The 17141-nt window shown below is 32.2% G+C and overlaps 2 protein-coding genes and 1 long non-coding RNA gene across 3 annotated transcripts in view; 2 read left to right on the top strand and 1 right to left on the bottom strand.

Annotated features, from left to right (window-relative positions):
- The first annotated feature begins 172 nt into the window (after window positions 1-172).
- Window positions 173-17141, top strand: part of LOC149501264 (uncharacterized) — a 344283-nt gene continuing 327314 nt past the window's right edge. Inside the window, exon 1 of the long non-coding RNA XR_016324365.1 lies at window positions 173-848. This is a non-coding gene — a long non-coding RNA (uncharacterized LOC149501264). The remainder of the gene's footprint in view (window positions 849-17141) is intronic.
- Set8 (SET domain containing 8) lies at window positions 487-8987 on the bottom strand. The gene is made up of 6 exons (XM_089733723.1): window positions 8542-8987; window positions 7752-7854; window positions 7192-7612; window positions 5842-6032; window positions 5277-5489; window positions 487-4653 (listed from the first exon to the last, which is right to left on the bottom strand). Exons 1-5 carry the CDS (start codon window positions 8549-8551, stop codon window positions 5282-5284), a joined length of 933 nt encoding a protein of 310 aa, XP_089589849.1. The 5' UTR covers window positions 8552-8987; the 3' UTR covers window positions 487-4653; window positions 5277-5281.
- LOC149501280 (uncharacterized) lies at window positions 11550-13793 on the top strand. Its single transcript, XM_089733923.1, has one exon. It carries the CDS (start codon window positions 11550-11552, stop codon window positions 13134-13136), a length of 1587 nt encoding a protein of 528 aa, XP_089590049.1. The 3' UTR covers window positions 13137-13793.

Raw genomic sequence — 17141 nt, 5'->3', positions numbered from 1 at the left:
TATTGTCCACTTTGGTCCTGATATGGGCATTCCCCCTTATTATTATTATTGCCCTTGTAGGCAGACGAGCATACGGCCCACCTGATGGTGAGTGGTTACCGTCGCCCATGAACTTCAGCAATGCCAGGGGCAGAGCCAAGCCGCTGCCTATCGCTTAATACTCTCCACAAGCCTCGTTTGAAGAAGGACATGTCATAGCGCTCGGCAAACACCGTGGAGGGGAGCTCATTCCATAGCCGGATGGTACGTGGCAAAAAAGATCTCTGGAAACGCACTGTGGATGACCGCAGTGGCTCCAGGTAGTATGGATGAACTCTACTCCGGTGGCGGGCGGTGCGATGGTAAAAACGAGATGCCGGTATCATCTCGAACAATTCCTCAGAGCACTCCCCATGGAACATACGGTACAAAATACAGAGGGAACCGAAGTCCCTCCGCAGACCCAGAGGTTCCCTTTGTATCGCATGAAAGATTAAAGACAATACATGAAAGGAAGTAAATTTTTATTTCATTCAATTTTCAATCTCTACGAATACTGCCAAACGATAGTGTTTTCGGCCTGCATTCTCACAATAAATTATTAAGTCTCATAACCGATACGTAGTAACATAATAGTTTTAAATACTGTTTCACTATATCATAATTTAGTTATAACAACGTGTCAGCCGTGCCTTATCAACCTGTTCATATCTCATAAATGTCTTAGAGACATTTTTAGAAAGGAACCACATTTATAAAAATATTGATTTCGTTTATACAAAATAACTAAGTGCTACTTTTCCTTGGTTTTGATTACGAACTATATTTCGATGCCTCCAATGAACACTACGCTAACTCCAACTTCGTAGGTTTACAGGAGGAGCGTTTAAAGGAAAAAAAGTTGATAAAATCTTTATTATTGCAGATATATTTATGTTTTTTTGTGTAACTAGCTATTTACTCTTGCTTCGAACCCCATCAATGATGATTAATTGTAATACTTTTAACATAGTGAAGCGATTTGCATGAAAAAGAAAATTTCAAAATTTTGAGTTAGAATAGTGTTCACTGGAGGCATCGATTTTCTTTTTGTATCATGTAGAAAACATTGAAGTGTTTGACTATTTACCGTAAACTGTCTAATAACAACAAATTTAATAGGTAAACAAAATAGAATGTGGTCTAATGGTTTATAATTACAAAACATTCAACTCCTTACAATGGAAACATATTTTGTACAATCAGTAGTGTGGATTAACAATAAACTAGATTAAGTTACAGTATTCACATATTTTATAATAATTGTGAGAAGAGTACTGTATTATCAATTCGTTAATATTGTACGTTTTCCTTCGTCAAATTCTAATTGGATTGAAATATAGGATTAAATTATTATAAGGGTTTTCGTTTCCAAAGTATTAAAATAAATTTAGTACAGCCTACATTGAAATCTTAATTTCGCCTTCAGAATTGAATGCGCAACTCTCACAATTCGAATTGTTGTTCCGATAAACTATAGGTATTATGCTATCGTTTTTATAATAATAGAGTTATTTAAATTACTGACCTAATAATTATAAGTCAAGACGACCATATTTAATTATTAGACAGTTGAGAATCCCAAGAACAAGATAAAAACTATACACAAAGCGTACTCCAAAAAGTGACATGATCAATACAAATTAAGTGTTGATACGGTGTTTCAAAGTGTTGTGTTAGTTGATGACCGACTAACATTAGATTTAAAAGGAATAGGAACTAAGAAAGCACTATTTATCCCTATATTTGAAATGTAATAGAATTTTCAAAACTAACCTGTAACTAACAACGGAATTTTTGTAAACGAACACAAAACAATAGATAGAATCTATACTAATATTATAAAGAGGAAAGATTTGTTTGTTTGTTTGTTTCGAATAGGCTCCGAAACTACTGGACCGATTTGAAAAATTCTTTTTCCATTAGAAGCCGACATTGTCCCTGATGAACATAGGCTACTTTTTTTTATTTATTTTTTATTTTTATTTTTTGATGTCATGTGTGTTTTAATGTTTCCGAAGCGAAGCGAGGGCGGGTCGCTAGTAGATAGATATAGATATTGGGGCTAAGCAGTCTAAAATCCAACCACATAACGTTATGAATTAATCGTAAAGAAGTGCACGATTGGTACAAGAATTTATTTACCAGTAGGTGCACCAGAGCTTCGCTAATGTCTAATTATAAACAAAGTTGATAATTTAATATTTGGAAACAACAATCGGAAATAATTTAGCCACAGCGAAAGACTGGTAAACCTTAAATTAGAAATAGACTACCTATATTAAGCAAACATACTTATTTAGTAATAAATTTACTAGTTCATCAGCGTCAAAACTTACATTATAAATTATAATACGATACATGATATAAAATCTCTTAGCATATCAATTACATATAAAGATACTAAGAAATGTATCAAAATTGGTTGTGCCTCCTTGTTTTGTCTTCATAGACCCCTTTGACCTTTTTGTCTGATTACGCTTGAACGCGCAGTGGAGGTTTTTGGGTTGTTTTCCATTTTAGCATTATAACTTTAAACATTAAAATGGTATTATGCCACCTCCTTAAAAATTGAGATCACTAGATCGTTATGAATGAAATAACATTAGTAAAAGCTACATTTTTGTAGCTTGGGTCGTGTTATACATTACATTAGTAACAAAGCAATTGTACAATTATTTATCGCATTGTTGTCATTTAATTTATACATAAAATTTATAGGTCTAAACATTACTATAGTAATAGAAATCGAAAGCAGTCAATGCCAGTCTATGGTAACAGCATTCGTTCTGCATACTTTTTTTTTTGGCTCAATTAAACTAAAGGAGCTTGGCAGTTTGTCTTATTACGCTCATTTGTTTAAATGTTTTCGAAAATACAAGGACATTTTATACTTGATATCTGAACAATACTATGAAAAAACGCTTTTAAAAAATGGACGTATTTTACAACTATAATATCCTATCTACGTAATAATTATTTAGTTAAATATTGCTTATTAAACAGGTCAGGTGTGTTTAGCATTATAACCGATGTCTAACTAACACGCACACGCAGCTAATACGGCGTCAAAATTAATTAATGATAAATGTTAATATTATCATCATTTATGATAATAGTATTTTCATCATCTTAGTGAACAAAATTGCTTATTATTTAGGTACAAATGAATTAAAATTGATGAGTTTAACTCTGAATTCATAGTTCGCTTCCGCAATTTTAAATTGATTGTTCCTATAAAATATTTCTGGATCCCTGGCAAAACAATTTAGTTCTATACATTGTAAATCTATTATTAAAATTGTTTCATCTCCACATTCTTTCATATCTAACAACACTGAATTCACTAATTAAATTACAATTAATGCTACTTATAAATAAGAGAATTATTCGAGTATATGAAAGCCTGTGTCCTTTAAGCACGGAAGCCATAGAATTTTACGATTTCAAGAGTAAATTTATTACCACTTAATTCTGTCTTTCTTTGTAAATCTTTTACCAATAACTAAAAATGTATCCTTCTAGGAATTTTAATTGAAAAAAAAATAATTTACTACGTTATCGTAATTACAATAAAGCACAGATTTCAATGGAGTCTAGTAATGAGATTTGAGATGACAATAAGGCGCTTAAGCATGGGAAATCTGCAATGGTAGTCCAATTAACATAATTCGACCATATGCTCACCTCAAGCTTATGATCCGTTTTATCTACTTATTACAATTTCTCTTTTGTTTTGTTATTGACATTTCAAGGACTATTTAAAAAAAAAAAGTATTGATCACCTAATAGTCATCAATGGCTTACTAGAAAAGAAGAAAAAAAACGGTTGGCGCAAACAGAGAAGAAATCAGTTCCTAATTGTTTTGTCTATTCAAGGTTTCGGTATTTATAGAATTTTAACCATATTTCTCTTCATTAGATTAACACACAGACTGACTTTATTAAATTTTGAACTTCCAGTGATAAGATAACCTTTTCTGCACTTTATATAGTTATATTCATAACTGAAATTGATAATGTAAACTTTGAACTAATAACTTGAATTCCAGTGCATCTTTACTGATCATCGCCGATGAAACGAATCTTTTATATTTAGGTATTCTATTGTGCCAGTCTTTTTATTTTATTTTATCCTTTGTTGAGTCTTTTTACACTTACAATAGTTTATTTAGTATTATTTTCTATGTAAAACAATAGTGTTTTACGATATTATCATATCGCCATCTTGGAATTTGTATAAAATGAGAAATTTTCTTATCAATAGATCGACTACGTATTTTGTTTGGTTTCCATTAATATTCGACCGCGCATAATTTCTATGTTGAAATGTTGATAAAAGCCGCCGCAAACATGCCGTAATCATTATCAACGTACCACGAAAAATTCTCAAAACCTACGTATTTATAATAATTTACTTTTTAAATATTAATGTGCAATAAGGCAGTTAACAAACTATCCACATCATTCGTATATAAAACTATTATTATTAGACCACTATTGTCTCACTACATAACGATTGTGCTATGTCAAATTCAAACCATTAATAATAATATTAAAATTTATATTAATTTAATAACTAAAATTATTTTAATAAATAATGCTTAGTAGTCCATGAGATTACTGTTGACAAACCTGTAAAAATTAAGTAGAATTAAAACTTTCTTTTAAGCAATCTATATATTATATAAAAATTAATTGTTGTTCGTTAGTCTCGCTAAAACTCGAGAACGGCTGAACCGATTTGGCTAATTTTGGTTTTGAATTATTTGTGGAAGTCCAGAGAAGGTTTAAAAGGTAGATAATATGAAAATGCTCGGAATTAAATAAAAATAACAATTTTGTTTTCCCTTTGATGTGTCTCCCGTCGGACGGATTCCTTTTGTTTGTTTTAAGTTTATTTTATACAAACATTTAAGTCTTTTATTTATCGATTGAGGCACTACGAAGTCTGCCGGGTCAGCTAGTTTTAAATAAAATTTAGTTAGGAATATTTCTACATTCATAATCTACATTAAAATACTTCGTTTTATTCCATCTTTTAAGTCTTACAAAAAGTAGTAATCACCTATTAAGCAAGTCAATGTTTATATTGAAAACATACATTTTGAAATCTAACTTATGTGCATTGTTACCAAATCTAATGTAACATTTGAAACCCTTTTATCCCAAATAAAGATATCACAAAATTTTTATATTATTGAATGAATTTAATTGAAAAGATTATTAAGGAATTTGGAGAAGTGTTGCAAACTCACCCAGGTCAGAAAGCGAGCCAGGGGTGATGTTGCAGGGATTCCTTAGAGCGATCTCCATAATCATAAGTGAGTTCATCCCCCGGGGAGATATCCTGCGCAGCGATCAGCACGAGTCGCGGCCCGTCCACCCACAACGCCTTCGTGTGAAGATTACCGTTGCGAGAGTGGTTCACCAATCGACCCAGACGTCCCGACTCAGCAGTTGCATCAATACTATAAAACATTTATTAGATATAGTCTAAATATAGTAAGTATTTAAATCATTTTTATTGTATAAAAATAATGAGTGATGTTTGAAACTACTTTTACAGTTCAACCTTATTGTTTTTGAAGTAAACTGTAAACTGTAAAATTAGTTGAAATTATGCTGATGATTCGCGAAAATCAAAGATAATATATTATTAGTTATGTTTTTTTTTGTTTCTGTAGTTCATCCTAAGACTGTAGCTGTTCTTGACATCAGTGGTAGTGCTTATTTTAACCTTTGACAAGCATATTAAATGGAATTCTAATTGATATAAATTATTTGAATAGAAACGACGGATTTTTTCCACGAGAAACTCACCAATACTGTTGATCTCCATGTCTGAAGTAATACATGTAACATCCGGCCTCAGGATCCAGCGCGTACAAACGTTCTCGTTCACGAGCTTCTGCCACGCCGATCAGTTCACCGGCATATTCCACCACGTACTGACCGCGACTAAACGGACGGGTTGCGATCACTCCGCGACCTTTGGCTTCGAAATAGGCAACCTGAATCAAAATACAAGAGGTTAAATACATAATTTTAAAAGAACATAGCAGAGTACTTTTTATTTGTGGCAGGACCTCTTGTGAGTCCGCGCAGGTAGGTACCACCACCCTGCCTATTTCTGTCGTGAAGCAGTAATGCGTTTCGGTTTGAAGGGTAGGGCAGCCGTTGTAACTATACTGAGATCTTAGAACTTATATCTCAAGGTGGATGGCGCATTTACGTTGTAAATGTCTATGGGCTCCAGTAACCACTTAACACTAGGTGGGCTGTGAGCTCTTCCACCAACGTAAGCAATAAAAAAAAAGTAAACTATTCAATCTCAAAATTTAGATAGTATAATTTAGTTTAAGTACTCGTGCAACCTTTTTCCCTGGATTTGCCTTTCCTTGCCAGGTTATCTGCTGACATATTTCTCCTTTGGACTATGTCAATGATCTCTATTTTAATTGTAGTAGTATTTGTAGTTTTGAAGAGTTGCAGTTCTTTTTTTTTGGTATTCTTTAATCCATTTTTTGTTATAGTTGCAAGTATTTTATTCTTGCCAGCACTCTTTTTTCAGTTATAGACAATGACCTCTCAATTAGAACAATCATTCATTAGTGGTAAAACACCTACTTAGCTTATTTTGCAGTTTGTTTTTAACATTCAATAATCAAATGTAGAATCAATAAATTAGTAGCTATTTGTAGACATCATTGTTGTGTTTTCTGATACCAGATGGATGAATGGGAGGTTTAACAATTTTCTCACTTGAATCTTGGCTTTGAAGATTAATTATAATAAAAATGACTATTGTACTGTACTCAATTCTAAGCTTTAAGGTCACAATGGGAACATCTTCCACTGAGCAGGTGATATTTTATTTTTATTGAATATGTCCTCAATACAATTCAGCATTTTTGTCTCCTTACCAGAATATTTATATTCTATAAAAACTACACTAATCAATAATGAGCACTTCAAATTCCACGTAAATTACAAAACATTAAAAAGAATAAATCATAATCAAGATATCAAAATAGCATAAGGTGGGTCAATTTTATATGAAAATATATAAGAAATTATTACAAAAAGATGTTTGCACAATTATTGTTGAATTTATCATTTCTCATCTTATCATACTTAAAAATAACCATGTAAGATTTGAAAGAGACTTACTTGTAATCCATCTTCTCTTTGTTCTCTAACAGCTCTTTCTAAATCTCTCATTTTCTCAGCCATGACACATTTTGATGTTTTCCTTACACTTCTTCTTACAGGAAAAAATTCAGTTAATTTGTGGTTTGCATTTCCATTTGAAACTTTCTCAACTTTAACAGTCTTTTCTATGGGTGAGGGAGATACAGCAGCTTCTACTTTAGGAACTTTTATTTCCTCTTTGAAATACTCTGTTAATTTGTGGCTTTCCGCTGCACGTATCTCTGCCCTTGCAGCACGTGTCCTCAGTGAGTGTCCATTTGTCATATTGGAAATACCGTTGCTAGTCTTCAATGGTTTCGATTTTTGTTCAGTTTTCTTGAATGGAGGCTCAGAACTCAGTTCTTCATTTTCAGTCTTTGGCTGTATTGCAGTGATAATCCTAAAATTCAAGTTTTTTTTTCAAATCATGAATCATAGTTTTAGTTTAATATATTTGTAATTAACTGCGCTATTATATGCATAATCTTATAGTAATAAGAAAAATAGTGTAAATAAATTACTTTTACTGATTTATTTACCTTCGTTTCCTATAATTCCTTGTGGGCCTAGCAGGCTTGTCTTCACACAATTCAATGCGATGTGGAGTCTTTACCCCTTCTTGAACTGCCATTAAAGTATTGACTGAAATTGTAAAATATAATATAATAAGGTGCATTAAGTTGAATGAATAAATAAATAAATAAATAAATAACCCCAATTTATAATTAAGTAAGTCCTTTTTAATATATAATCATGTTTTTTTTATTTTATTTTGTCATATATATCTGAAACTTTACACTTTAGACTACACCAGTCAGTATTTGTGATAAAATTAAAATTGAGTTCTAATTTTTCTTCTCACAATATTTATAAATTACTGGCTACTTCACACTCTATTCAAATAGTCCTTTGCTTATTTTAGAACTAGAAAAGTATAAAATTAATGAAGCATTATACAGTCGATTGAAAGAGAGATTTCATTTTAAAATCAAAACCATTTTTTAATCAAGGCATTTATTTAAACAGTCTATAACACCAGTTCGTAATTCAGTTTCATCAGAGAAATAGAGAATTTAACACCGGGAATCCTCCTATTGTGGTGATGAATTTCCAAGTTAAACTGTTCAATCTAATTAAAAATTAATTCTTTTTTCTTTATTAACCTCTATATATTTTTTATAATTAAATGAAATACTATCTATTCATGAGGAGCACGAAGAACATAACGTTGAGGGTAAATACAATATTAACCATATATGAACAAAGGACGTCTCATTAAGCAAATCGCTGCACTGTTACATAAATAAATAAAAACAGTAATACACTAACCTCGCACCATTTCCACTCGGGATGTCTTCAATACAAAAATTTATACAAAAAAAACATCAGAAAATAACCTGATAGATAACTCCTGATACAAAACAAAACAGACTGGCTCGAGTTACTGCTATTTTGTAACAGACCTTCCTGTCATATTACGATCGTAACAAGATTACATGTGATTAGTTTTTCCTAGGTCACGAAATCATCTTGATAATTATTAATGGGCAATTTACACTAATTATGTTATTTTAAGACATCATAAACTATTAGATCGGTACTTTAGCTCACAGTCTAACCGAATCCATTAAAACCGAAACGTCAAGCCTGATTAATATTGATGGCTAGTCCGTAGAAAATGGACGCTTGTTTTTTGTTTTTCGTGACAAATTTATTAAATCGTTTTGATTTGATTGGTAGATGGCTCAAGTTTAACCAATGGAATCAAACTATTTTCCATAGACATTTTTTTCTTTTTTCTACAAGTAATAGAATGTGGCGCATTCTAATAAGTTTTTTAACCTCAAAACTAAAATCATATCTAAGGAAATAATATGATATACTATGAAAGTAGATATAATATGCGATATATGACTTCCAATCTTCAATGGACTTCCTTAGCTAGGTACCCTAAAAGTCATGTCCAACGATTTTGTTCCATAATCTGTCTCAATTCCTAAACTGTTATTATGCCACCATTGTGCTATGTTTAGTAAATGAATTAATTAGTAGTGTATCGTGGTCACTTTTCTGGTAAAAATCATCCATAGACTCTATTATATCACAATATACTAAAATTTGGGGATCGTACTTCGACGCTCGTAATTCAAAGTTCATATCCTTGTAGAAGAGACTCTGCGTCTTATGTAGAATAAATATATTTGTTAATAATTGGCACTGCATTTGAAAAATAGTAATAATATTGATTTGAAGTTTATGGCGCTGTTTTTAAAATATTTCCACCTGCTATTATGGCGGCACCTTAATTAGCTTCCTTTTAAATGACCACCATTTTACAGAGATTATATTTCATCCCACATCATCTCATCTCATTTAATTTCGTTTCGTTTCATTTCATTTTATTTCATGCGATGCCATGTTTCATATTAATCAACTTCATTTCGTTTCATAAAATAATTTTTCATATAAAAAATATATAGAAGATTAAGCAGTATGGTATGACACCCTTGCCTTTCCAATTGAAAAAATAAAACTACTACTACCGTACAATGGGGTAAATAGGGACAAAATCGACCTTCAGATTGAATTTTAAAATAGTTCCAATTAAATAGTCACTGCTCAACCAAAGAAATAAGTTGAGTCTTGAACGTACCTAGGTGATAAAAACCGTTACATTATTTTAATTATTCATTTTAAAGAAATAATCGGTAAAATAATGGCCGTCCCAATTTACCCAGCGTCCGGGGTAAATTGACACGGTTAAGGGTTAAATTGGGATATTTGTAAGGGTTGTCAACTCGCAGTACTGCGATATATAGGTAGGTGCCATATAATTATTTATATGGACCGAAATGATGAATACAATCCATAATTTAAGCACAATACACAACATAGTGTAAATTAAGCTGGTTTCTATTCCGAAGCGATGTGACGTGAATGATAATCAACAATACAATGATCAAAAAAAGTACGTGCATGTTATATTTTAGAAAATTATTATTTAATTTCCCTAAAAATCACAACTCTGAACCAAAATCATAAAATAGAATAAAAAATAGAAAACAAAAGGACTGGAAATGCATTAATACAATTTTATTTAATCAACATTTTCAAAATGATCTTTGAGCAAGAGTAAGATATCAGGTGAATAAGATAAAAAAACAGCTTTATCTGATTACTGCCAATAATAACAAAAATAAAAGAAATTCTTTCTAAGCTAAATAACTAAACTCAATTAATTCACTCACTCATAATTGGATATCTCGGATTTTTAATTAATGTTACATTTAAAATCTGAGGCCTGTTTTTATTTGTGTGTGTTCGTTGTGAATGTTAACAAAATCATGATTCGACGCGTGAATAGATTCTGAAATAACAAAAGTTTTGATTCGATTGAGTTCTTTTAACTTTTAATTTTTTTTATTGCTATAAAGAACATACGACCGTGCAGATATTACAAGGTAAATGTCGCGAAAAAAAGTAATTATATATATACTTTTCTTTTACCTATAATACTTACATAAACTAACTGATAAACCTTCTTTACATCACGCAATTAAGTGATAGTATAGGCTAAAAAATCTATTATAAGATATCAGTGACAACCCTAACAAGCCATCCCTATTTTGTCTTTTGGCGTTCCAATTTTGTGTTTTCTCGTCCCCAATTTTTCCAGTCTCGTTTCAAATTACCCTACATACGTCCCAATTTTCCCCAAAAAGAAAGGAAAAAATATACATTTTTTATTTTGTCGAAATATTGTATTTAAAATAAGAATATTGCAACTTACCGTTTGTTGTGGTATTTCCAGGTGTATTAAAAACTTATATAAACTGTGATCTTATTGAAAAAACAACGATAATATTACTTTTTTTAAAAGTTCTTTAAGCTGTTTTAAAACTCACTTTTCAACCACTATTTTAAATTTAATTTGACGAATTTTTGGGACCAACTTAACTCATATTTAGTACTTCCATAGTTAACTTGGTTTTTCTTCTATACATTGATAAATATTAACATAAACAAAATTAGGTAGATTCCGTGTTACAGGTACTTTGAGAATCTTCCGCAGGTTTGTCCCAATTTACCCCAGGATCCCAATTTACCCCATGTCATGGTACTATTAGTTATCAATTAACATTGAAAAAGCGCGGGAAACTTTGAAGTAGGCGGTGATGTTTTTGGCGTCTTTTGTTTAAAATTCATTTTATTGTGTAAATAATAGGATTATTCTAGTGGTAGTATTATTAATTTAGTTTATTTATTAATATTTTGTGTTATTTGTATATATTTGGAGCCAGTAGGTAAGTTTTATGATTTTTTTTTCTTAGTCCCTGATGAATGTCATTGAAGATCCTGGGGGGACAACCCCACAGGTGTCTCATGTTGTCACGATTAATAATGATTGCTCGGAAATGGAAACTGAAAGCTCTTTATTAGACACAGATGCTTCAGAAACCAAAAGTAATACAAGTACTAAACGAAAAAGAGCCTTATCTCGTAAAATTTGTAGGCATTGTAATAAAAAGAGGAGACGTCATAAATTGCCTTCCGATGTTGTTTGCGAAAGTGACTGCCACTGTGAAAATGTTATGAAGAAAGAGTCGTCAACAGTTTTTAAGACACCTCAATTAGCACCCATTCCAGCGTCACAGCCCAAGCAGATTGATGTTACTAATACCAGTCTAACTGAACCTCGCACACCAGTCGGTAGGAAATTATATGAAGCATGTGATTCAGCTCCTTACACCATTCACATCCAAAAGGTACAATCATGTCCAAATGACAATGTTTCTATCAATCCAATTTCTTTTGGCCGTTTCTTAAAAAATAAATCCATTAAAAACATAGTTAATGGAAGCCTGAAAAAAATAGGTAGAAATAGATTAGTTTTAGCTTTCACTAACTATGCAGACGCAAACTCTTTCTTAGAGAATCAAGCAATAAAACAAATTAATTGTAAAGCCTTTATTCCTACCTCATCTGTAACACGTATGGGTGTAGTCAGAGGAGTACCAACAGAATGGTCCGAAGACGAAATCATAAAAAATATCACTGTGCCTTTTGGATGTGGAAATATATTAAAAGTACGCCGAATTAATAGGAAAAATGTGGTAGAAGGGAAGACAAATTATGTTCCAGTAGAGACAGTGGTTCTCACTTTTGATGGCCAGGTTTTACCCAAGAGAATATTCCTTTGTTATAACTCCCTTCCAGTTGATTTATACATATTCCCAACAGTTCAATGCTTCAACTGCTGCCGCTACGGTCATATTAAAGTCCAATGCAGATCTACTCCACGTTGCTTTAAGTGTGGTAACAATCATTCGGGTGATAGTTGCAACATTGATGAGGATGATGTAGTATGCTGTCTATGCTCAGGCTCACATTATGCAACCAACAGAAAATGTCCCGAATTTAGTAGACAAAAATCTATAAAAGAATTGATGGCAAATAATTGCATTTCATATGCTGAAGCTTCCAAGCTACACCCACCTGTGACAAAATCCTATTCGGATGTTTTAACATCCATTGCAACCCCTTCATCTCCTTTAAAAAATACTTTTGATATATCTAAAGGTAATAGTAATAAAACAAGCACTTCTTATAAAAAAACAGTATTTATTCAGTCAAATAGTGTTCCTAAACAGTATAGTAAGGGCTATGACAAACAAGCTCATGCCGCACTAACCAAAGACTACGACATTCCTTTGCCCACAATTGGCTCACTCAATGAAAATAATATGCCTTTATCAAATATGTCAACTAGGGATCTTATCATTGTTTTAATTAAATCATTAACTCAATCCAAAAATATGGTTGAACCGTCCAACGCTGCTATGCTAAATGTAAGTAACCTTTTTAATAATAATATCAATAATGGATCCATCAACAATACTTCAGTGGAATTGCCGCAGTATTAACTCTAAAAAAGTGATATTTATCACCTTATAAATTTGTATAAACCAGTTATCATTGCAATACAGGAAACTTGGCTAAAACCAGGTTATAACTTCAAAGTTTCCCAATATTTATGTGTAAGAGAGGATAGAACAGATGGCTATGCTGGTGTAGCTTTACTTGTTCATAATACAATACCTTTTGACCACATTCCTATTGCAAACCATAGCATTGATTTCTCTATAATAGCAGTAAGTATTAATAAAATATGTTTTGTTTCGGTGTATATTCCACATCCTACATCATCAATCTTTGACGAAATTGAAGTAATTATATCACAGCTCCCAAAACCAGTTTTAATATTAGGGGATTTTAATGCACAGCACCAAGCTTGGGGTAGCACCAATTCCAGTTACTATGGTGCAAGAATATTGGATATACTGGATTCTAACAACTTTTGCATCCTAAATACAGGAGTCGCAACACGACGCACTCAGCCCCATGAAGGTATCAGTGCTCCAGATCTATCGTTAACCACCCCTGGCTTAGCTTCCTTACTGACTTGGAAAACACTTTCCTCTACATACGACAGTGATCACTACCCCATATTAATAACTTTGCCCAAAAAATTAGTTAGAACAAAATTTAGACGCCCACCAAGACTAAAATACAAAATATGCAATGATACTGACAGTGACAGATGGACAACGTCTCGTGAGCATGTTGCAAAGAAAGTGTCCTCGCTCCCTCATATAAAAAAAAATAATCATTCCGTTTGTGCTGATGCTTTGGCCTTGGCTATGATAGAGGCTGCAAACCAAACATTTCTCATTAAAAAATCAATTAATAATATACCTTCTCCTCCGTGGTGGGATAGTGAATGCTCAGCGGCAGTGAAAGAGAGGAAAAAAGCTGAAATAAAATATAATGAATGCAGCACTACAGAAAATTTTGATAGTCTAATCATAATAATTAATAATACCCGTAAATTATTTTAAAAAAAGAAATGGGATAGCTGGCGAGCTTTTTGCTCATCTTTAGCCCCTGATGTTCCTCCATCGACTATTTGGCAAAATATCCGTAGATTTAGGTCAGCATTTAAGGAAACCTTGCCACAGTTTCTTGATGAGTCTGTGGCAGATAAATTCTTAGACAAGTTAGCCCCTCCTTTTACTCCACAAATGCCCATTTTATCACCTCACCTTTCTTTTTTTCCACCATTAAGTAATTTTGCTGATCTCGCTTCTCCTTTTAGTGTTATAGAATTAAAGGGTGTGTTATCTTATGTAAAAGATTCTGCACCAGGTATTGATGGTATTCCATATTCTTTCATTGCACATTTAGGCGACTCAAGTTTGAATTATCTGCTACATCTTATCAATTCCACCATAACTTCCGGAGAAATCCCGGCTTCATGGAAAATTCACGAAATTATCCCTATTTTAAAACCAAACAGAGCTCCATCAGATCCTAACTCCTATAGACCTATAGCCCTTGCCTCAGTTCTCTGTAAACTAGCGGAACATTTAGTGAAAAATAGATTAGAATGGTATCTCGAAAGTCAAGGTCTATTGTCACCAAGTCAGTATGGATTTAGGAAAGGAAAAAGTACCATGGATAGCTTAGGTATTTTTTCTACAGATGTAAGATTAGCTTACTCAAATAATGAATCTGTTCTTGCAGTCTTTCTAGATATCTCTGCCGCATATGATAACGTTGATCTTCACATCTTAAATACAAAACTATGTAAATTAAAAGTGCCTCCAATTTTCTGTAATTTTATTCATAAACTTTTCTCTGAAAGACAAATACAAATAAATATTGATGAGTCTAATGTTATAACAAGGCTTACATGGAAAGGTTTGCCCCAAGGTTCGGTGCTGAGTCCACTTCTTTATAATGTATATACCTTTGACCTAGAATCTCATATTTCTAGTAAAGCCAATATTCTGCAGTATGCAGATGATTTAGTCTTATATGTTTCTGGTCGCTTTGTAAATAAACTGAGTTATTCTCTAAATTGTGCTCTGGAATTTTTGAAACTATGGCTGGATAACAACTCCCTAAGTCTTTGTGTAAACAAAAGTTGCTCAGTATTGTTCTCAAGGATGCGTTTACCGCCACCATTTACACTTTTGTACAATGAACAAATAATACCCGTAAAAAATGAAGTAAAATTTTTGGGTATCATATTAGATTCTAAACTGTCAGGATTATCTCACTGTTATTATGTGTCCACTAGATGTGAACGATTATTAAACATATTACGATGCCTCTCAGGTGTTTGGTGGGGATCCCATCCCTTCACATTAAAACTCTTATATAATGCAATTATAAGAAGCATATTAGATTACGGGACATGTTTTTTAGAACCATGTAGCGTTGTAGGCTTAAGTAAGTTAGACGCCATTCAATCTAAAGCGTTGCGTATTGTGACCGGAGCTATCAAGTCCAGCCCTGTTAATGCTTTGCAAGTAGAATGTTTAGACCCCCCATTAAAATTACGCAGACAGTTTTTATGTGACAAATTTTTATTTCGAGCTCTCCAATTTTCTAACCATCCTCTCTATCACAAACTAAAAAAATTGTCAGAAAAAGTTAAATCCTCTTCCTATTGGTCCCATAAATCTCCACCGTGCTTAGTTATTAGTTTCCATAAATTTATTTCATTACAAGCTCCCACTCATCGCTCACAGTTTCTACCTATATTTTCCGTCAGCTACGAAGCTCTTGTCAATCTTCCTAAAATAAATTTTACTTTTGAAATCCTGAAGAACCACCAAAACGCTAACACTGAAATAAAATTTGTAACGGATAGAGATTGGGCAGACTGGCACTATATCTACTGCGATGCGTCTAAACACGCACTCTCTGGCACAGTTGGAGTAGCTGTTTATCATGAGCAGTACAATATTCACCAAAAAATAAAACTACCCCCCGAAACAACAGTGTTTTCTGGAGAATGTTTTGGTATTCTAAAATCTCTAGAATATATTCTACTTGCAAAACTTAACAAATCCATCATCTTCACAGACTCGAAAAGTGCTCTACAAGCTTTGCAGAAATTTCCTTTCAAATCTTGTTTAACCTGTGTTTATATAATGGACTGTCGACAGAGGTGAATGAAGTTAGCCCCTCAAAATAATTTTTTTTTCCTATTTTATACTTATTTTCTATTAATTCGTTTGTTCATCATTTGTTCATGATTGTTCACTGTTAATAATTGTTTGTTCTGCATTTATTTATTTAAAAAAAATATTTAAAAATATACCTACAAGTTAGCCCCTCTAATGCAATTTTTAATACTTTTTGATCCTTAATGACTCGTAAATATTCATTTTCGATTGTTCTTATATAAAACATGTTTGTTCTCTTTCGAAATTACTCGTTTTTTGTTTAATTTACTATTTTTATTAGTTGAATAAATGTATGCAAAATATGTGTACTGCGCATGCGTTAACTATAATGCCTAAACTTTCTACACGGTTTTAATCGTGAAAAAAAAAACAAATATAAATCCTGAAGGAGCAATTAATTGGTATACAGTTTAATTAAAAAAATTTAAAAATAAATAAATGAAGTAATGTGCATTGGCGTTAAGTTAGACCAAATATATTTTTTCCATCCTCCTACTTATTGTTATGAAGGTATAAAAAAGATAGGGAGTTCACATAGGTAATATAAACAAATAAGTAAATATGTTCATTATTTATCTTTCAAGAGATAATATAGGTATACATTATAATAACTTTTTTACACAGTCGAAATTATATTCCTAACATTAGGAAAATAACATTTTAATACGATAGGTAAGAGGATGGAAAAAATGTATTTGGTCTAACTTAACGCCAATGCACATTACTTCATTTATTTATTTTTTTATTTTTTTAATTAAACTGTATACCAATTAATTGCTCCTTCAGGATTTATATTTGTTTTTTTTTTCACGATTAAAACCGTGTAGAAAGTTTAGGCATTATAATTGACGCATGCGCAGTACACATATTTTGCATACATTTATTCAACTA

This window comes from Bombyx mandarina, chromosome 16 (assembly GCF_030267445.1).
Source record: "Bombyx mandarina strain Sakado chromosome 16, ASM3026744v2".
NCBI lineage: Eukaryota > Metazoa > Arthropoda > Insecta > Lepidoptera > Bombycidae > Bombyx > Bombyx mandarina.
This window is presented reverse-complemented; position numbering and strand designations above follow the sequence as displayed.